Source organism: Cucumis sativus, chromosome 4 (genome assembly GCF_000004075.3).
Source record: "Cucumis sativus cultivar 9930 chromosome 4, Cucumber_9930_V3, whole genome shotgun sequence".
NCBI lineage: Eukaryota > Viridiplantae > Streptophyta > Magnoliopsida > Cucurbitales > Cucurbitaceae > Cucumis > Cucumis sativus.
The window spans coordinates 16,313,650-16,335,843 of NC_026658.2; the positions used below are offsets into that span (position 1 = coordinate 16,313,650).

Below are 22,194 nucleotides of genomic sequence, written 5' to 3' on the forward strand. Positions count from 1 at the left end.
ATTATTTTTGCTATACTTTTTGTAAATAGTTTCATTTTTTTTACTATATATCCATAAAAACTTCCCATCCTTTTTTCAATTAAAGAGTCTTTTTTTTTTTTAGATTTAAAACAATCACCTATTTTAGACATGATTTTTGGGTAATGTCCTAAAATTTTATTTATTAGTTTAATTAAAATTTCATTTTTTAGGACTATTTGAACGTTCACATCAATATTAAATACAATTGATTTTTGAAAATATATAATAAACATTACCTTAATTATATTATACCAAATTTATTATATATTTTATAACTTTCATAATTATTATAATAAATAATCCACAATTATATTTGCATTTATTATAAGATATTTTTTATAAATATAGCATTAAGTTGAAGCTAATGTGATAATATTAGATTTAATAAATTTTACAAATTGAGTTTATTCAATTTCATCCTAATTAAACTCAATATCAAATTTTCACAAACATACTTTCTTGTGACGTCTACCATTACAATTTTCTTCGATCTAGTTTTTTGGTTTGGTATTTCAATTTTGTTCTTCCCCTTTCTATCTCCTTCAAGTATTTCCGGTAAGTCCAAAAAAAAATTCGTTCATATTTCTTTATCCTTCTTATTTATGTAATTTTTGTCATATATATTTCATGTTTAATTTTCCGTGAAGCGTTCTAAAAGTTCATTGAGTTCAATATTCAAGTCATCTTCTTTATTTTTTTGTTTCTTAAATGTTCCGTCAACAATATATATTATTATATACCAATGGCAGATTCGAAAATTTTATATAGGGAGGCACCGAGCACTATATATTAAATACACTATAAATGTTAAGAAAATATCTTGACGATTCACTGATGCTTCAATAACGTTAACTATATTTGTAGAAATAAAGAAAAATCGACAATTTTCACATTATTTTTTATAATGTAAATATGTGAATTTAAAATTTTCATTTTTTAATAAGTTAGGGTTTCACCGAGTTTGAAATATAATTGTAAGAGGTGAGAATCAAAGTCACAACCTAGGGATTGTGCAGTGGAGGCACAAGTACTACACTAAAACTAAAATTTAGTTAAAATGAAGCTAAATTTAATATATATTGTAATCTAACACTTCAAAATTAATATTAAAATACAAAAATCGATAATGTGAGGGGACGTTCCCCTCTAGCCCCTTAGTAAAAACACCCATGTTATATACCATGACATATAACTCTCTTATGTGATCTATTAGATATATACACCTTCATATTTTTAATAATACATAAGTTGTGACACATGCCTATACTATTGATTGCCAATGCATATTAGTTTCATTAAACTTACTTCTTTTCTTATTTTTGTTTCTTGAATGTGCCGTCAACAGTATATTATGATGGTTTTTTCAATGATTGTGATAACTATATTAGCTATAGTGTTTCTGAAATATTAGTGAATGAACATATATGTCTTTTCAAGACTTGTACAATAATCATTTATCTAAGTTAGGGAGTTATATTGATAGAGATAATATTGATATATACTTTTATTTCTTCCAATGCATATATATTTGTTTCATTATTATTATATTTTAGTGTGTATTTAAAATAATTTTGTGCAGTGACATGTATAAACACATGTATATTTAAAATAATTAGTAAGTAGTAACACCTATAATTCTATTTTTTTTTTTTTGTTAGGTAGGTCCAAAATTGCTAAATATTATGATGATCATCCTTCAACTAATTGTTTCATATTATTAGTTTTCTTTTTTAATTTATGTAATATAGTATACAATATATAATGAGTTTAGTGCACCCTCCAAATGTACAACAAAAAAAATATCATAAGCAATACATTTTCTTAATTGTATTAATATAAATTTGTACATTCACATAATGCAAAATTTGCTACAAAATTAAAATGCAACGTAAAGTATGCATGTATCCATTGTTATATATAATATTATGTTAAATATACATAAGTATTTAATAATCTCTTTAAATCGAAAACAATTTCAGTCACGATAGAATTTTACAAATTAACTTCCATTATATGAAAATCAAAGCAAATTTGATGAAATATAATAAGTATATATAAAAAATTATTGAATTGCGTGAAATATATGAAAAACAATGCCAAAGCTAAAGAAAGAATGGACAGAGAGAAAGAGATTGAAAAGTGAGAGATCGAGAGAAAATAATTTTTGAACAAAATCATCAAAAGAAAAATAATTAAGAGGTAATTTTAATTATAATATTAAAATAATAGAATTAATCACATGTCATAGATTAGGGTGAGAGATTTAATAAATACAAATCTTAATAAATTCACTTTTTTTTCTTTTTTTAATATATTATTAATAATAAACATAAATAAATTGACGAATTGGCTATATATTTGTATAAAGTATAAGTCCATTTAGAACATTTTTTAAAAATTTAGAAAGTTTAAATACATCTTCTAATATGATTAAGCCCATCTTCTAACATGGTATACCATTTTAAGGCCGCTAAAACCCTTTTTATTTCCTCTATATCAATTTGTTTGGATTTGACCTTTCTCAACCTAAGAGGCCCATTTGATTATTTTTCTCCTTTTCGAAATTCTTTTCACTTGTTAGTTATTATTATTATTTTTTAAAATGTTGTTGCATCTATTGATTCTTAGATACATAAGTTAAGCTTTTTATTGACAAATAATATTATTTATTAACAACCTACATCATTTGGATGTGATTTACAAAGTTAAACAATATAAATTTTAAAATAATGTTTTGAGTACATGATTTAGTTTATGGAGGTTACAGTTTTATTGAATAGAAAAAATAGGTTATAAACGATCAACTTAGCAATTTTATTTTTTAATTTTAGTTTTTGAAAATTAAATTTAGTTTCTTCTCATTTCTAACGATAATTTACGTGTCGTTTTAGGTAAGATGATTGTATAATTAGCTAAATTCCATAAACATAACACAAACAACTAGCAACAAATTGTTATGAAAAGTGTATTTAGCACAAGTAAATTAAATTATATGAATAAATTACATTATTCAAATTCAAAACTTATTTAATTTATTTTTTTTCATTTTCTTACTTATTTTTTTTAATAAATTGCAAAAAGAAAGTTAATAGGTATAGTTAGACTTTCAAACTTTTATAAAAAATAATTAGTTTTCTAAATTTGTAAATGTGTTAAAATTAGACATAGAATTATTAATTAAATTATCTAATTTATATAACTATATAATAAAAAAAAAAAGTTGAAAATGGGAAAATATTGATGAAAATATGAAAGGAAAGTGATTTTGGTTTCGTGAAGACGACGACCGAAACGAAGACCAGAGAATTGGAGCTTCAAATCAAAGATCTTCAAATCAAAGATCTTCAAAAGTCTTCTTTCTAATCTTTACCTTCTTCTCAATACCGTTGAATTTCCAACCGATTCTCCCTCAGAATTTTTCATAATTCCATTTCAATGGCCACGATTTCAAGTACCCATTTCATCGCCTAAGATCATTTCTTTAGGTTTCCGTTTAGAGTAACAACAACTGCTCAAGTCAATGCATATTCCCAATTCAGCTCTTCAACTTTTAGATTAAAGTCAAAACCTCCCCCATATCGGGATTCCAAGACAAGGGTTCGAATTTGAAGATCCATCGTCTCAATTCTCGCTTTCGCACTTGATTCTGTACTCAGTACGAGTAGAAGATCAATGACAAGCTCGATTGAGGACTGCACCCATGTGAGTAAAGCCCTAATTTTCGTGGGCTTCCAGGAAAATAAACACAAGATTTTCCGGTGTGTTGCTACTGCCGTTTTGTTTCGGGGTTCTTGTTGATCTGTGTAGAAAGAAGGGTAATTTTGTTTTCGAATGAGAATATGGGGGAGAGTGGAACTGCTTTGCATACTGCTAGTAACGCTGTACAGGCACTTGGGAGAGGGTTTGACGTAAATTTTGATACGAGGTTACTTTATTGTAAAGGCGTAGCTGGTTCTACTATAGTTGAGGTTGATGATGAACATACTAGAGATATCTGTTTGTATGATGATGTAGTTTTGCACAATGTTCCCTGGGATATCAAGAACTTTCAGGAGCCTATTGGGCATCGATCTTCTGGAATTTGTAGTTTCGATGAGGTAATTTGATGAATTCTCCATCTCCTTAGTCCCCTAATCTAGGAATTGTTTTATTTGTTGGAGTTTCTGTTAGATTTGTACTCAGTTTTGATGGACCAAGATGGTTTTGGAACCATCTGAAGGCCATTTTGAGTGAGAATATAGTGCATATACTGAGTTAATTGGAACGATGAGTTCAACAAATCGATCAAAAGTTGATTATTGACTTAATTTGATGGTGACTATGAAGGGGTTGGGAGAATTCCCCCATTTATCATATTATCGTATCTATCTTTATCTTGCCTTGCTCTTGAATTTGTTGGATAAATCTGCATTCAAATTCTTTTTGAATATGGTGATACAGAATCGTTGAAATCCGAAGTAACTCGTTTAACACCCTTTACACTATCTCTGGCGAGTCATGTTTACACTATCTCTGGCCAGTCATGTTTGTCATCTTTCTAACCAACGTGGGATAAATGCATCCCATGCTACCTCGGTTTCTAACACTACTATAACTTACAATTAAATATATGATTATTATTTCAAATCACTCTTTGATACTGTGTTTACTATTTCCTACTCATTCCCTCGTTCTCTCTTTGTTATTGTGTTTACTATTTCTTACCTAGACTAAAATTGTTTACACCCTAAATACACACCATTACTATTCTCACTCATATTAAAATAGTTTGTACCTCACGGACTATTATAACCTACCAACTCTAATAATCAATCTAATGCCTCAAATGTCCCTAAAAGTTATATCAAGCGGCGTACACCAGGAAGCTGGAAATTTAGTTGTGAACCAGTTGGTTGTTCTCTTGTCAGCAGATATCCATATTATGTTTTTATAACAGTTCTTTTTTAATCTTGTAAGACGAACTTGAATTGTTCTTTTAAAAAATAACTCATTTTTTTATTCAAAATTATAATGTGTAGATGGAAAGATATATATTAGCCTCAGTCCTCAGAGCTAGTGCAGGCAAACTGATCAATGTACTCATATAATTATGTAATTGCAGATGGCAGATTATTTTAACCAAAAGGATGGTCTTTCTGAAGGTTACCCATCTGGTAGTTTCAATAGTGTATTTGGCTTCACTGGTTTAAAGCAGACTGACGCTTCAGCAACAAAGAGCCTTTCCACTGATGGATTTTATATTCCACTTGCAAAATTTCAGTTTACAAAAACCCCATTAGAGTTGAAAGAAAATGTCAAGCGGGCTGTTCCAACTACTTGGGATCCGCCATCTTTGGCAAGGTGGGAGGGAAGCGTTTGCATTCTTGCAAGTTGCAAGTGATAATGACAATAAAGATTCTTCCTTATATATATTTTCTCTCTTTTTTGGCAGCTTTATTGAGAATTTTGGGACGCATGTAATCACATCTATAACTATTGGTGGGAAGGATGTGATATATGTTAAACAGCACCAGTCTTCTCCTTTATCAACTATGGAGGTGAAGAGATATGTACAGGACATTGCAAACCAGAGGTTCTCTGACACGCAAGGTCAGACAGGTTCTGGAAGTATAAAACTTAAGGAAAAGGTTATTTACTAACGTTTGGCATCTCCTATAGTTAATTTCTTGGAACTCCGAGTTTTCATATTCTAATATCTCTTTTGTATTTAAGTCCTGCAGGGTCTAGAGGGTGGATTATTCAACAACCAAGGGGTATATCCTCAGCCCACTTCTGCTCCATATCTCACTGGAAAAGAAGTACGTGGAAATTATATAATTTTTTTAGGGGACTGGTTTACATTCACTTAACGTTCATAGTCTGTTTGACTTCTCATTTGGTTCATCACTCCATTAGGTGATATGGTTCAACTGTGTCATTCACTGTTAGAAGCCATTTACGTGATTGTTTGTCATTGTTTTGATTGCATGCGTCGCTCATTAATGATTTCAACTAATTGTGGATGTATACTTATTTCTTTTATTTTTATGAATTAGGATGTCACAGTCATATTCCGGAGGAGAGGAGGAGATGACTTGGAACAAAATCATGTCCGGTGGGCCAGAACTGTTAGGTCCTCCCCTGATGTTATTGAGATGACTTTTAACCCCATAACTGCTCTCCTTGATGGTGTAGCTGGGAAGGAGCATTTAACTCGAGCTATTCTTCTCTATCTTGAATGTAAGATTGAATGTGTTCTATACATGTTACTATATCTGTAAACTTCTATTTGTCATCATGCAATTCCAAAAGTTTCATCTGGACAATTTCCTTTTTGTAGATAAACCTCCATTAGAAGAACTGAGATATTTTCTGGAGTTTCAGATTCCTCGGGTATGGGCTCCCATACACGACAAAATTCCTGGTCGTCAAAGGAAAGAACCAGTATGCCCTTCTTTGCAATTCAGTATAATGGGGCAAAAGCTATATGTCAGCATAGAGCAGGTTTGAGCTTATTGTGGCTTTATTTACTTCAATGAACGATACTGGATAAGTTTTCAGAAATTGCACATATTTTAACCATTTGAATCAAGATTTTCTTTACTTAAACTCCATCTTTTACTTTCATTCCGTACTTAAAACAAGTGGAAACGAAATAATCAAAGGTTTTCTGACGCCAGAATCAGGATGTAGAGAACTGGTTCCAAACATTCTTCATCCAGAATGTTGGCCAGACCTAGGGGCGAAATGCCCTTTCTAATCTGCATCATGTTTTGGATTTAGAAAATAAAATAATTGTTAAAGATTGTTGTATCCACTAATCCACGTGGACTTTTATATTTAGATTGTTAGATATCGTAGAAATTATAATTCTTTCCTCTTTTTTGAGTGAAACAAACTTTTCCTGATAAAGAGGATGTTGGCTCAATGCTAATGCAGATCTCAATAGGACGTAAGCCAGTGACGGGTATGCGTTTGTCTCTCGAAGGGAGCAAGCAGAACCGGTTAAGTATCCATCTTCAACACCTAGCTTCTCTTCCAAAAATTATGGTCCCATACTGGGACGCCCACATTGCAATTGGTGCTCCCAAGTGGCAGGGGCCAGAGGAACAAGATAGTCGATGGTTTGAGCCAGTAAAGTGGAAAAACTTTTCCCACGTAAGCACGGCTCCTATTGAAAACCCTGAAACCTTCATGGGAGAGCTATCCGGTGTCTACGTAGTCACTGGAGCTCAGCTTGGAGTCTGGGATTTTGGATCAAGAAATGTTTTGTACATGAAACTTCTGTATTCTAGACTGCCAGGGTGCACAATACGAAGAACATTATGGGACCATTTGCCGCCAATCGAAAAGTCGAAAAAATTAGTGTCCTCTAGTGATAACACCAATAATGCTGACAATTCAAGTTCGGATACGAAAAACACACAAGGTAACAACAAACTGGCAAAGCTTGTCGACACTACGGAGATGAGCAAGGGGCCTCAAGATTCTCCAGGTCACTGGTTGGTTACAGGTGCAAAACTAGGTGTGGAAAAGGGCAAAATTGTGTTGAGAGTGAAGTACTCATTGCTTAACTACTGAGTTGTTTGTGCTTTTTACAGCCCTTCTAGATGTTGTAGGTAGTAGAAGTAGCATAGCTGAAGATTAAAAATGGGGTTCATCAAACTTGTAAAAAGAAATTGTTGCAGTTTGATGGACATAATCAAGTGGTAGATTAGCTGTTTTTGGATTTAGATTTATGGAACTCTACCGTTAACTGGTGACAAAATTATATATAGATCTTCGAAAAGAAAACATTGTTAATTATGTGCAGGCTTTTGTTTTCTTTTTCTTTATTATTTGACTCATACTCCTTTGTATGGATCATAATTTTTTTATAGACATCAAACTAGGTAAGAATCAACTAGCATACGTGTATCTAATAAGAGTCAACTAGCATATGTATCTAATAAGAATAAAAAAGGTTTCAAATTCAAATTTCTCCCCTCCAATTTGTACTTTATATTGTAACCACTTTATAAATATTTCGTTCTTGATACATTGTAACAATTTTCGATGAACATCGTTTGAAAAAAATTTAAGATTACATATTCGCATTAATTGTACACAACAAAATATAGTTCTAAATGTGATTTATTAAGATTACATGTTCGCATCAATTGTACACAACAAAATATAATTCTAAATGTGTGATCTATAAATAAATTTTATAAAAATAACTTCACAAATTTAATATAATAGAAAAATTCAAATAATTCAAATCTTAAAATAAAATGTAACAAAAATGAAAAGAGAAATAAGAAAATCCACCCTCAACTTCAAATTGAACCCTACCAAAAATGAAGAATAAATAAAGAAACACTAATAGTTTCCTTTAAAGACAACCATATTATAATAAATGACATTAAACTATATCTTTCTTCCACTCTTTCTCTAAAATCATCAAATATTAACATATCGTAACACCAAAATATATTTCAACATAAAAGTAAAGTAAATATGTAAATATGAATGATGAGAGTTGGATAAATAAATATTATATTATATTATATTATATAATAGAAATTATTATAAGAAAAAAACATATACCTTTAGCATAGGAAAAACATACTTAGCTTGTAAAAAAAACTCAAATGTTTGTAAGCAAATTGTTGAAGTAATGTCTTTATATATAGTTTAAGAAAATAAATTGTTACAAAGTTTTTTAAAATATAACCACTAAAAATAAATTCATCCTTTTTAGAAATTAAATTATTAAAGTAAATAGATAAAAATCTTTCATATTGGAAGTTAATAATTTAAAAAGATAATTATAAGTTAATATTGATTTTATTTTTTATATTAAATAAATAAAAATAAAAATAAAATCAATTATAAAATAATATAATTCATAAATTTCTTTATAAACAACTGATGGAATATGAATGGCTTGTTTTCTTTCTTATTTGAAATTAATGAAATAAATAGATAAAAACATTGTGCGATAAGAATTTGAAAAGATAATCATTAAGTAATATTGATTTTATTTTTATATTAAATAAATAAAAAAGCAATTATAAAATAACATAATTCATACCAACTTCTTTTAGAAAATTCATTAATATAAATAGCTTGTTTTTATTTTTTTTAAAATTATTGAAATAAATATATAAAAATATGAAAGTTAAGAATTTTGAAAAGATAAGTATTCATTTTATTCTTTATATTAAATAAATAGAAACAAATAATAAATCAATTATAAAATAATATAATTCATAAAAAAGAATAATATTTATTTAAAAGTATAGATAATGTGGTAAATTTAAAAATTGGCAACGATAAGGATAATATTTTATAATAATTTACTTATTTTGTTCATTTTTTTTTTGGTAAGGTAAATAGTTGGTTCAATTAAAACTACACATGCAATGTTCCAGGAAGACTTAAATTCAATTTGTTTTGGATTTACTCACTTTAAAGATTAGGCACACACTTCCACATGAATTAAAGAAATTATTACATATTATAAATATTAGTTAGTATATTGATGCCCATCAACCTAGTTATGTGTATTCAATGGTCATCTCATTAAATATACAACACATATATATGTCAATCCCATTAAATATACAACACTTATGTCATATGTCAAGTAAATATGGTTTTTTGGTGGTCATGTAATGTCACATCCTATTAGTCAAGTTGCCTATAAATAGTGACATTTAGTGTAGTTGTAAAACAAATTTGCATTTGAACCGATCGAATTTCAAAGAAAAGGGAGATAGTGGAAAAATATGAGATTATGATTTCTTAGTTATTTTTTATTTTTCTAAATTTTTTTATTTCTTTATTTAGATTATTTATATATTATAATAGTTTAGTTTATTATTTTAAGACTATATTTTCTCGATTTTTGTATTCTGATTGTGCTTCATTTTCATAACACGAGTTTCGACCGCCTCCTTCATCAAAGGTAGGTCCTAACGATATTTCGATTTTTTTCTACTTCTTGTAATTAATAAAATAAATATTATATTGCATATTTAATATATATTAGATTCCTAATAGAATTAGAATATTTTATGATAGCATTAGCATAATAAATCTTACGAAATTAGAATTTCTGGCTCTTCACAATAACAGTAGCAATTATTTATCATGGGTTCTTAATGATGAAATGCATCTAGACGCCATGAATCTCGAAAATACAATTAATGAAGGAAATGCAACGACTAGTTAAGAGAAAGCGAAAATCATGATTTTCCTTCGTCATCACATTCATACGTTGTGCAATAAATTGAAAGAAATATATGAAAGTTAGTTCATTTTCCTCAAGCTCATTATGATTGGATACATTTGAGGCTACGGGATTTTAAATCAGTAAGTAATTACAATTGTAAATTATTCAAAATTAGTTCAAAATTGTTGTTATGTGGAGAGAAAATTATTGATATGGACATGTTGGAAAAAATATTTTATACTTTTCATATCTTGAATATGCTCTTGCATTACCAACATCGAGAGAAAGGTTTTACAAAATATTTTGAACTCATCTCATGTCTTCTTGTTATCGAACAAAATAACGAGTTGTTGATGAAAAATCATGAATCCCGATCAACTAAAACAACACCATTTTCTGAAGTGAATGTTGTGAATTTTAATTGTGGACGAGGTCGTGGTCGTGGTCATGATCATGATCGAGGAAGAGACCATGGAAGAGGAAGAAATTATTATTATTTCTGTGATAGTCGTTCTTATAATCTAAATTTCAAAAGAACCACACGGAACGATGAGCATAAAGTAAAAACTCCATAAAAAAAAAAGTGATGAAGAAATATGCTACCAATGTGGAATGACTGGACATGGCCACGTGTTTGTTGTACATTGAAACACTTAGTTGACCTATATCAAGCTTCCCTAGAAAAGAAAAAGAGGAAAAAAATGTAGAGAAGCCAGTTGTGTCTGTCAAGATAATGATACAGTTGATCCATCCAACCTAACTAGTTTGGATGTGGCCGATTTCTTTACAGCTCTCGAAGAGAAAATCGACACAATTGGTGGAACAACAAATGTTTCTTTTTGTAATTCTCTCTAAAGCTTCCAATTTTTATTCTTTTCATCTTATTCTTGAGAGCTTCTTATTGTATTGTGAGGATTAAATTTGTGAGCTTCAAATTGTATACTCACTCTTTTAGAGAGTTTTCTTTTGTGTGATTTAAAAATTTCATCATATTGTAACGGTTGGATCCTAACCCGTGGAAAGGATCGGGTTTGCTCTTGAACCCGAAAAAGGAGCAAGAATCGGTTCAGCTCAAATCCGTGGAAAGAGTCCAAAGAAGATTTTCAATCAAAATCCCAAACGGTGTCTTCTTCTCTAACTCTTTTTTAATTATTTTTTAATTTAATTTTAGTTACATACTCTCATTGGTTGAGTTTGATTGCATACTTCCATTCATATATTTTTATCAATCTTGTTATTTAACAAAGTTTACAAAGTTCTTTATTTAAATTTAAAAAGTATCTAATTAGTTGATTTTACTTTTTATTTGTCAAAAAGTTTATTTAAACCCTATTCACCCCCCTCTAGGGTTGCCATACCGATCCAACACTTTTGACTTTGTAAATATCTAGAATAATATTGTCGTTTTGTTATCTTTCTTCATATTTTGTTTTTATTAACATACAAGTATATATTTAATTATTGTTATTATTTTCTTATAAATAAATAAATATGAATTATTTTCATACGTTGGGTCATTCAGAAATGAACAAAGAAGATCTATGTCTGGCAGACGGTGCAAACACAAATACAATAATTGCAAATAAAAAATATTTTTCCAAATTGACAATGCTTGAAGCAAAAAATCAATAAAATATCAGGTTCTGCAAACCTAATTTTATTAAGTTTTAAAGATATACGTTGCAATAATTATCATATTGAGACTAATAGAAAGAATGGAATATAATATTTTTATATTATATCTACTGTCTCAAATGAAAAACGTATATTAAAAAGATTGTTTGCTTTATTTTCTGGATTATATTATACTCGTATAAGAGTAGTTGAAACATATGCAACAATGAACCTGAAGTTCATGAACCTAGCCATATTTGCAATTTGTCATAATCGATTGGGTCATCTAGGATCCATAATGATGAGAAGAATTATTAAAAATTCACATGGACATCTATTGAAGAATAGAATATTCTTCAATCTAATGAATTATCATGTGATGTTTGCTCTCAACAAAAATTAATAATTAGACCATTACCAGTTAAAGTGGAAATCGAATCACCTACATTTTTTAAACGAATTCATGGTGATATTTGTGGACTGGTTAGCCCACCAAGTGGACCATTTAAGTAATTTATGGTATTAATAGACACATACAGCAGATGGTCGCATGTATGCTTATTATCAAGTGAAAATTTTGTATTTACAAAATTACTTGCTCAAATAATTAAGTTAAGTGCACAGTTTTGTGATTATACAATTAATAATATTCGACTTGATAATGCTGGTGAATTTACATCCCAAAAATTTGATAATTATTGTATGTCTATTGAGATAAGTGTTTAACATCTTGTAGCTCATGTTTTTACACAAAATGGTTCAACATAATCATTTTATAAAACGTTTGCAACTAATTGCTAGACCCTTTCGTATGAGAGCTAAACTCCCTACATTCGTATGGGGACATGTTATTTTGCATGTTGCGTCACTTGTGCGTATTAGGCCAACAACTTATCACAAGTACTTGACACTACAATTAACATATGACCATGAGCGAAATATTTCTCATTTGAGAATTTTTGAATGTGCGTTATATGTTTCAATTGCTCCACCACAACGTACTAAGATATGTCCTCAAAGGAGGCTAGAAATATACGTTGAATTTGATTCCTCATCAATTATTAAATATCTTGAATCCCTGACAGGTGATGTATTTACTGCATGATTTACTGATTGTCATTTTAATGAGACAAACTTTTCAACATTAGGGAGAGGAATTAAGAAGTTAAAAAAAAAATTACATGAAATGTATCATTATTGTCTCATTTAGATCCTTATACAGATCAATCTAAACTTGAAGTTTAGAAAATAATTCATTTGCAAAACATAAAAAAATAGTTACCAGATGCATTTGTAGATGTAAAGAAAGTAACTAAATCACATATAGCAGCCGCAAATATCCCATCAAAGATTGATATCCCAACACAACATGTTGTCATTAATGAATCTGGAACACGCCAGAAGCGTGGTAGACTAGTAGGTTCTAAAGATAAAAATCCTCGAAAAAGGAATTGAGTCAATAACTCAATTAAAGATGTTGATGCTCCAGAAGAACTCCAAAAATTAAAGATGTGGATGTTCCAGAAAAACTCCAAAAATTAACTTTTGACAAAAATATCGAAAAAGATAAAACAATCGAGGATAATAATAAGATCTCGATAAATTATGTCATGACAGGAAAAAGATGGAACCGAACTAATGTAGTTGTTGACAACATTTTTGCATATAAATGTTGCTCTTGATATAATATCTTAAAACGAGGATTATGAACCAAAATATGTTGAAGAATGCCGACAAAGAAAAAATTGGTTATTATGGAAAGAAACAATTGAGGTAGAATTAAATCTACCTTCAAAACTTCAGGGTTTTTGACAAGTAGTCCAAACACCAGAAAGTGTCAAACCTCTTGGATATAAATAGGTATTTGTAAGAAAAAGAAATAAAAATAACGAGATCACAAGATATAAAGCAAGATTAGTTGCACAAGATTTTTTTCAATGACTTGATATAGATTATGAGGAGACATATTCTCCGATGATGGATGCAATTACATTAAAAGATTTTTAATTAGTCTGACTCTATATGAAAATCTAAACATGCATCTTATGGATATAGTCACAATATATTTATATATTTATATTAGATCTCTTGATAATGATATTTATATAAAAGTCTCATAAGGAGATGCATCGTTTTTGGTAAGGTAAATAGATGGTGCAATTAAAACTACACATGCAATGTTCCACGAAGAACGATAAATTAAAAATGGGTCATATTTAATGTATTTGGTGGTCTAACAGTTAAATTCAATTTGTGTATAAAAAAAAAAATAGAAATCTCATTTTTCCAAAAAAAAAAAAAGGGAGAAGTTTCACATAAGAAAAAGTTGATTTACTCATTTTAAAGATTAGGCACACACTTCCACTTATAGAATTAAAAAAAATTACTAGACATATTATAAAGATTAGTTATTATATAGATGGACATCAAACAAGCCATGTGTCTTTAATGGTCATCTCATTAAACATACAACACTCATGTCATTTGTCAAGTAAATATGATCTCTTAGTTGCCTATAAACAGTGACATTTGGTGGAGTTGTAAGACACACTTGAATTAGGTGATTTCAAAATAAAAGGGAGATAGTGGAAAAATATGAGATTTTGATTTCTTAATTATTTTCTTATTTTTCTAAATTTCTTATTTCTTTATTTATATTATTTATATATTAGGTTATTATTTTAATATGATACGTTCTCGACTTTCGTATTTTGGTTGTGTCCCGTTTTCCCAACAAGACACAAATTTTTCAAGAAGATAATTGTGAAGTTGGATTTATTGTGTATTTTAATGGGAGTGTTTAACTCGATTGTTTTCAATTATTATAACCTATGACTAACTATAATATTACTATGTTAAATTCATTTTTGTTATAGTGTTTACTATTTCAACTTACCTCTCATCTCTTTCCTTTTTTGTTTATGTGTTTATTATTTTTATCTAACATATTTTAGTTTGGACCACAAACACATATTGTTATGGGTGTTTTGGATCGAATGGTATAATTGAAATTTAATGTAAATAAGAATATAAAGTGTAGAAAAGATTATAATACATTTCGAAGGTGACGACTTATTATCAAAATTGACCTAAGAAAAAATGATTTGCTCTACATTCATGACGCTTTCTATTTCGAACTCGAGAAGGGGGCTAAAAGTCGTCCACACTGAGGGAGACATAGGGTTAGTCATATGATAGTTATACCAACTCAAGGATTGTTGTCTAACCGAAAACAATTCCTCAACTCCTAAAAGGGAGATTTTCCGGTTGAGATGCCACCACTTAATTCCGACAAAGTAGACATTCTTTACCTTTTTCTTCTTTGTTCCAATGAGATTCAAAGAAGAAAGCATGATGTGCTTGACCTTAGTCGAGCCTTGCCAAATACGTAATGGGGCATGTGTGACCCAAAAGATTATTTTAGGCCCAGAATACGACTTAATGGAGTTACTCGACCTCGATCAAAATAGAAGTCGTCTCTAGACAAACATGAAACTAGGAACACCCCTAAACCAAATAAGTTATGTTATTACTATGTGGTAATTTTGAAACCTTAGGATACATATGAGTAATAAATTTCTAACTTCTTCTAAACTCTACTGTTCTTGATCTTTGATTTTAATGTCAAAGCCAACTTTTTTTTTTGTTTTGGAAGTTTTTTAAATGTCACTTGGGGTTTTGCGCCCCTTGGTTTGAAATTAGGTGAGATTGATGCCAAACCCATGTTTGATCCATGGAGTAAACTCAATGGCTTAACAAATGGGGTAAAGGAAGGGTTTTATCTTTTTACACATGAAAATAAAAAAATAAAAAGTCTTTCTCCACTTTCTTTCATCAATCCTTTCACATCTCTTTTCATCTACTTCCTCTGCTTTCTCATTCAAACTCTAATATTTTCATCTTCTCACCCATCTTTCTCATATCCTTCATGTATTCCCCTTGTTGGCATCTGGTCTTTCATCCAGGTGAATAATAACAAGCAAAAATTGGGTCGCTGATTTCTTTGAGTGAAGGAAATCGAAATTATGATCTCTTTCGATATCTTTCTTTTTTCTCATTCAAAGAAGTAAGGGTTAGAGGTGCTTTGTTTTGGCGGCCGAAATCGAATTCCAGTAGAAGGGATTGAATCCCAGCGGAGGAAAGATCGAATTTACGGTCGATTACCTGATTTATTTTGGCAGAGAAAATCAGAACCCAAAACTTTTGATATATTCACACGAAGGAAACCGACTGAGGTCTTATTGAAAAAGGGAAAGAAGAAGTTGTAGGTTTAGTTAACTGATCCTTAATGCTTCCTCGGGTACGTAATGCATTTGGTTCTTAATGCTTCCTCAGGTATGTAATGCCTTTTCTTTTTCTTTTTCTTTCTATAATGTCTTTTATTTTCTATAATGCTCTTTTTTTTCTGTAATAATTTTTTTTTTCTTTAATGCCTTACAAGAGACACTTTCATTTAGACCAATCTATTAACGATTTTTTTATTACTTTTTCTAATTCAAAGTTTATAATTTACGGTCTGTGATGTTCAAGATTAAGTTTTAAAACATTTTGATTACTTTATTTGTAATCTAGCGTTGCTTTTCAATTAAAGCCACTATCTACTATCTTTGTTTATTCATTGTCTTAGAAACTCCCTTCCAATGATAGAATCCACCTTTTGTTGCATTTTAGAAGTTGTGTATCCTTTGATAGACAACATTAAATTACCATAATTTTAGAGGTAGGGATTGTTGGTTTTGGATGATTCAGATTTTGGTGGGCGAGGTTTTTTTTTATGATTATTAAGTTCTCAAATTTTAGCTACCATCTTCACTAATGTTTTTTCTTCTTTTTATTATTGAATAAAAAAGGATCATACATTATTATTGATTTTTTTTTCCATTGATTATGTATTTATGGAAAATTTACTCACACTATTTTCACAATTTTGTTTTGATTGGTATATTAATGTGTTCTTTTATAAATTATTTTTTCGCTATTATTTATTAATTTTTTTTAGTCCATGTGATAGTTGAGAAATTTAAATTTGACAAAATAGATGGATTTGAGGGATTTTACTGTGAATAATTTTCATGTTTACTTCTAATAGTTGACTGAGATTTAAATTTGAAAAACTTATTTTTATTTGTATATGTGGTAGTTGTATTTGTATCGGATAATTTTAATGTTTATTAGGTAGTTGAGAGATTTAAATTTGGAAATTTTATATTTTTATTTGTATATGTGGTAGTTGTTTTTGTATTCAGCATTATTTCTTTATTTATACTTAATTGTGATTGAGTGATTTGAAACTAAAAATTTATTGGTTAACACTTGTTTTAATATAAATAGATCATTTATCCTCCCTAAACACATCACTCCTATGTTTTGTATCTAAAATTTACTTTATTGAGGGTGAGGTCTTACCATTCTCCCATACCATTCTCCCATTCTCCCTAAACACATCTATTTTTTCGCACTTTGTTTTTCCATGTTCTTTCATATTTTGTTTAGGGGTATATGTGCATTTTGCTTTGTTAGTGTGAAACTTTTTTTTTTTTTCCGACTATCATGAAGTAAGCAACTTTGTATACAAGGTAGGTGACTTTCAACGATATTTTATCTTGTCTTGCCTCGCACATTTAGACATTCACCATTACATAATGTGTTCTTTTCTTTTCCACATTTGTACATGAACTTTTGCGTTTTTAATTTATTTGTTAGTACGTTTATGTTTTGTATATTATGGTTGTGTTATATTTGTCATATTATTTATTTTAACTTTTAAGAATACTTTGTTTGAAATGTAATTTGAAATATTAAATTTTTCTTTCTAAGTTAATTTATATTGTTTTATCACATGATTTGTACTTGAACTATTTTTTGTGTGTAATTGGAGTTAGAAATACACGGGGGGTTCCCTTTAAATTATGAGAATTAAGTTATCTAGATGTCAATCTATAGATTTTGTATACATTAACTTTTATAAAATTCAAGTGTCAATTTAGATGGTGTTGACAAATTCAAAAGCCACTAAGCATCAGTGAACAATCATTGAGGATGAGGCATTAGTTGAGTGATTATTACAACTAGTGGAAGAAGGATGTAGCTAGAGGGCTGATAATGAAACATTCAAATCGAGATATTTGGTACATGTTCAAAAACTAACGAAAGAAAAAATTCTTGGAAGCAACATACAAGTAACTCCAATTTAGAGTCGAAAAGTGAAAATTTTGAAGAACCAGTTCACTATCATAGTAGAGATGATGGGGCCAGCATGTAGTGAGTTTGGTTGAAATGAGGAATGAAAGTGCACTGAGGCAAAGAAACATGTGTTCGATGACTAGGTTAAGGTAAGACGATGAATATAATTCATACTTTCTATAAAAGTAAATTATAATATACCTACGTTTGTTAACTTCATATAGGGACACCTCAATGCTCGAGGTCTACTGAACAAACCATTTCCTTACTTGTATGACTTGAAAATTGTGTTTGGTAGAGATAGGGCGACCGGTGGTAGATGTAAGACACTCGTTGAAATGGACTCACAGACTGCAAAAGATATTGAGGAAGATGACATGGACATTAATCTCGGAAACTTTGATATTCCAAATTCATATATACTTGAGCCACCATCTGGGCAGGACATGTCATCCACTCCAACAAGTATGGCACATGATGCAAGATCATCTAGGCTAAGTAAGAAAATGCGGTCATATTCAGAGGACCTCATGGACACATTTCGTACAGACATGCGAGAAACTTCCAAGAAAATTGGAAAGATTGTTGCATGGCAGAAAGTAAAAATAGAAATAGAATCATACATACATAAACAATTATTATGCTAAATTACCGACTATTCTTGGAATGAACGTGAACGATTGTTTAATTGTAGTTGAGTCTCTATTACCTTATCCCATGATGTTGCACAGACTACCCAGCAGAATGGAAGTACATAAAATGCATGTGTATCTTAAGAAGACAACTATAATCATCACTAAATGTAACTTTACTTAACTTTCATTTTTGTTTAACCATTTTGGTTATGCTTACTTTTGAAACATACTAGACCCTTTTAAATATTGCTTAACTAGAACTTTTGTAAACTCCGTCAAATTAAATGACTTGTTATATTCCTAATTAGACCGACTTAAATCAAAATTATTATTATGGAATGTTAAAAGTTTATTGTTTTTATATTATTGTCATGAAAAATCAATAGATCGGTAAAGAAATTGAATCAGAGGAACAAAATTTGGAGAGAAAAAACATTTCAATTCAATAATTGATACATGATAAAATTTAGAACGTGCATTTCAAAAAAAAAAAAAAACTACACAAGCTAGCTAAACCCATAAATGTAAAACTAGCACATAGAAACTCAGATTTCCAAATCTTATACTTCAAACACAAACATTTCTAATTTTTAGTCCTCAAACGTCCATCAAATAAGTCCACAAACATTTAATTTAATTTTGAGATATTTGATCATGCGCAACGAACAACAGGTTGAAGGTCAGATACATTTGAGAATCCAAAACTTAAAGATCAACCAACAAAACTACATGCTATTAAAACTTCAAATACTGTAAAGGACGTGGAGGGTAGTAATTCAGTTTCTAACAAAGAGTGAGGATTATGGGATGAAGGAACGTGTCATGATGTGATGGGTTTGATACTGTGAGGAGGTTGGGAAGTAAATAACTATTTTTAATTCTTTCCAAAACACATTAATTAAAAACCGACAAAAAAGATCAACTTAAGTGATACTTCAATATAGTTAAAGCTTTAATAAATACTTCTAATTTTCATTCTTTTTTCAAATATCTAAAATTTAAAACCACTTTTTCTTTACTTTTAAGACAATATAGTATAGGCTAAAATAAAATGAGAAAATGAACTATATGGACCAAAATCATAATTCATCCATAACTATTTTTCCTTTTCAATTGTTTTTTTTTATTTTGCAGTATGTAAAGGTCAGAATATTCGAAAACTTTTCTTTCTTGAATAACGAAATCTCTTTCCTAAAAATTAGTAATTGATTATTTGTTATTAATGTTTTATAAACTACTTTTTTCTCAAAAAAAAAAAAAACAAAATAGGTTTTATAAACCACTCAATAAAACAAAATTATACTCTAAAGATTTAAGTTGAGTGGAAAGTTGGTTTTTGTGTTTTCAAATTCGATATATAATCTTTAATATTTGGAAAAATGGTTTATTTTCTTTTATTATAGTAACTAAGAAAAAAAAAAAAATTGACTTGACATTCCTACTAATTAAGAAATTGAGAGTTTAAATTTAATACAACTTTAAATATTAGAGTGTGAAATTTTTCTTTTTTTAAAAAGCTTAAAAACTAAAATTAATAGACCTTACAAAAATTATAGACTTTTTAAGAATAATATAAAAAAAACTAAATTAAAAATGTTAAAAATTATTTACACTCTCAAATTTATAACCATTTAATTTTTTTAAATTTAATATATATAATTACAATTGAGTTACTATATTTTAAAATGCATAAAATTTCAGTCTTTTAACATAAAAAAATCTTTATAAAAAACTATTTTTCATTAGTCTTAATAGTTTATGATCATTTTAATAGATCTATATATATAAATATTTTTATTCTATTGTGTATTTTTTATTCAATATTCGATACACAATAGACTAAGAGTACTTTTAGATTGCTCTTTTTAAAGTTAAAACTGTTTTTATAAAAGAAAATTTACTTTTAAAATACACTTCAAAAGTTTTTTTTTTGAGTGGTTTTCAGACCGATAAAAGTGATTCAAAATGACTTATTTTTTTAATTAAATATTTAAAAAAATATTTCAAACAAACCCTACTTAATATTACAAATTCAAGAGGTGATTAACGAAAAAACCTTGGATCTAAAACATAGAAAAAACTTACACTACACCATTACTCATAAAGCAAAGCATTTAACATACAAACGTTAGTAGGTGGCGTTTTAAAACTATCACCAACCAATCGAAAGCTGCATTTATCACCGCCAAACCTACCAATCCCATCCCCCATTCATTTTCCATTCTATTTAAACTCCCCAAGCTCTCCCACTTCACACTCAAACTCATCTTACAAACTCCTTCAAATTTCTATTTACTTTTCGTAAACACATCATGGCGAGTAACTTAATCACGATTCTAAAGTTGGGTTTGACAGTAACATTTCTCTACGCCGTGATAGGTGGAGGGGTGACGACAGAGGCAGTCGTATCGTGCAACCAAGTGATCACCAATTTGCGTCCATGTGTTTCGTACGTGACGGGCGGAGGATACCCGTCGTCTAACTGTTGCAGTGGTGTGAAACAGTTGAGCACGGCAGCTCGCACAACGCCGGATAGACAGGCGGTATGTCGATGCTTGAAATCATTGGTGAATGGCGTTAAGTATAATGGCCAAAATGTTGCTAATGCTGCTGCTCTTCCGACCAAGTGTGGCGTCACTCTTCCCTACTCTATCAACCCCAATGTTGACTGTAACACGTAATATATTTCTCTCTCTCTCAAAATTTTTACTTTATATGATCTTTTTATTTGAGACTAAGTCTTGAGTACAGTTTTCATTTTGTTCATATTTTCAACTATGCATCTTGAGTTTAATTTTCACTTATTCACTTTTACATTTTGTTCATATTTTCAACTCTTCATGTACATTTTTTTAATTATTTGGTTCCATAAAGTTTCAAAAGTTTACCTTTTCACTCTTTACTATGTTAATATTAATGCTCCCTTTATTATTGTGCTTAACTTTTAGATAACAAAACAATGAAAAATGAAAAGTTCACACTAATCCTAGATTATAAATATTTCAATGTCTTTAAATTAATTGTGATAAAATATCGAACATAAATGTGTAGAATGAAAACTTAAACAAAAATGTAAAACTTTTAAATCAAAATACCAAATAAAAACTTTAATTCAAAAGTAAGAAAATTGTAATATTTTAATAGTCAAAGATCAAGTAAATAACTATACTCAAAATTCATAAAATGAACAACTTAAAATATTGTTTGAAAATGTTACTCAAAACTCAACCATTTTTTTCTTATTTTGTACTTATTAACTTTATTTTAGTTTAAGAAGGTTCTAAGTAATTTACGTGGGAATTATTATTATTTTGCAGCATTAAAATGTGAGGAAAATCAAGCAGCAACACTACACGACGAGGTCGTATCGCTGGAAGAATAAATGGGGAGATTAGCATTTTGCTATGAACAAATTATGAACTTTATTTTGTAATATTATCTACTTGAAAACCACCCTTTGTACTTGGGTTTATGGTTAGAATTTAAATTTATATAAATATATGTTAGTGTTTACTTAAAAATTTGTGTGAATTTTAATTTATA

The 22,194-nt window shown here is 29.3% G+C and overlaps 2 protein-coding genes and 1 long non-coding RNA gene across 3 annotated transcripts; all 3 read left to right on the forward strand.

The window, feature by feature from the left end:
- The first annotated feature begins 3,265 nt into the window (after window positions 1-3,265).
- LOC101212639 (MACPF domain-containing protein CAD1) lies at window positions 3,266-7,812 on the forward strand. Its single transcript, XM_011655418.2, has 7 exons — window positions 3,266-4,118; window positions 5,123-5,361; window positions 5,453-5,648; window positions 5,742-5,819; window positions 6,057-6,240; window positions 6,341-6,504; window positions 6,940-7,812. Exons 1-7 carry the CDS (start codon window positions 3,861-3,863, stop codon window positions 7,579-7,581), a joined length of 1,761 nt encoding a protein of 586 aa, XP_011653720.1. The 5' UTR covers window positions 3,266-3,860; the 3' UTR covers window positions 7,582-7,812.
- A 7,785-nt stretch (window positions 7,813-15,597) lies between these two features.
- Window positions 15,598-18,849, forward strand: LOC105435256. The gene is made up of 2 exons (XR_969277.2): window positions 15,598-18,165; window positions 18,241-18,849. It is a non-coding gene; the product is annotated as an uncharacterized LOC105435256 (long non-coding RNA).
- Window positions 18,850-20,861: 2,012 nt separating this feature from the next.
- On the forward strand, window positions 20,862-22,173 carry LOC101205706 (non-specific lipid-transfer protein 1). Its single transcript, XM_004151647.3, has 2 exons — window positions 20,862-21,328; window positions 21,969-22,173. The coding sequence occupies exons 1-2, from the start codon at window positions 20,964-20,966 to the stop codon at window positions 21,979-21,981; spliced, it is 378 nt and encodes a 125-aa protein (XP_004151695.1). The 5' UTR covers window positions 20,862-20,963; the 3' UTR covers window positions 21,982-22,173.
- The last annotated feature ends 21 nt before the right edge of the window (window positions 22,174-22,194 follow it).

Excerpts from the sequence above, each read along its gene's own strand:
- LOC101212639 (XM_011655418.2), top strand. The coding sequence starts at position 3,861 with ATGGGGGAGAGTGGAACTGCTTTGCATACTGCTAGTAACGCTGTACAG. Across the intron at positions 5,649-5,741 it reads GTATAAAACTTAAGGAAAAG|GGTCTAGAGGGTGGATTATT; the intron begins GTTATTTACTAA and ends TAAGTCCTGCAG. Across the intron at positions 5,820-6,056 it reads CATATCTCACTGGAAAAGAA|GATGTCACAGTCATATTCCG; the intron begins GTACGTGGAAAT and ends TTTATGAATTAG.
- LOC101205706 (XM_004151647.3), top strand. The coding sequence starts at position 20,964 with ATGGCGAGTAACTTAATCACGATTCTAAAGTTGGGTTTGACAGTAACA.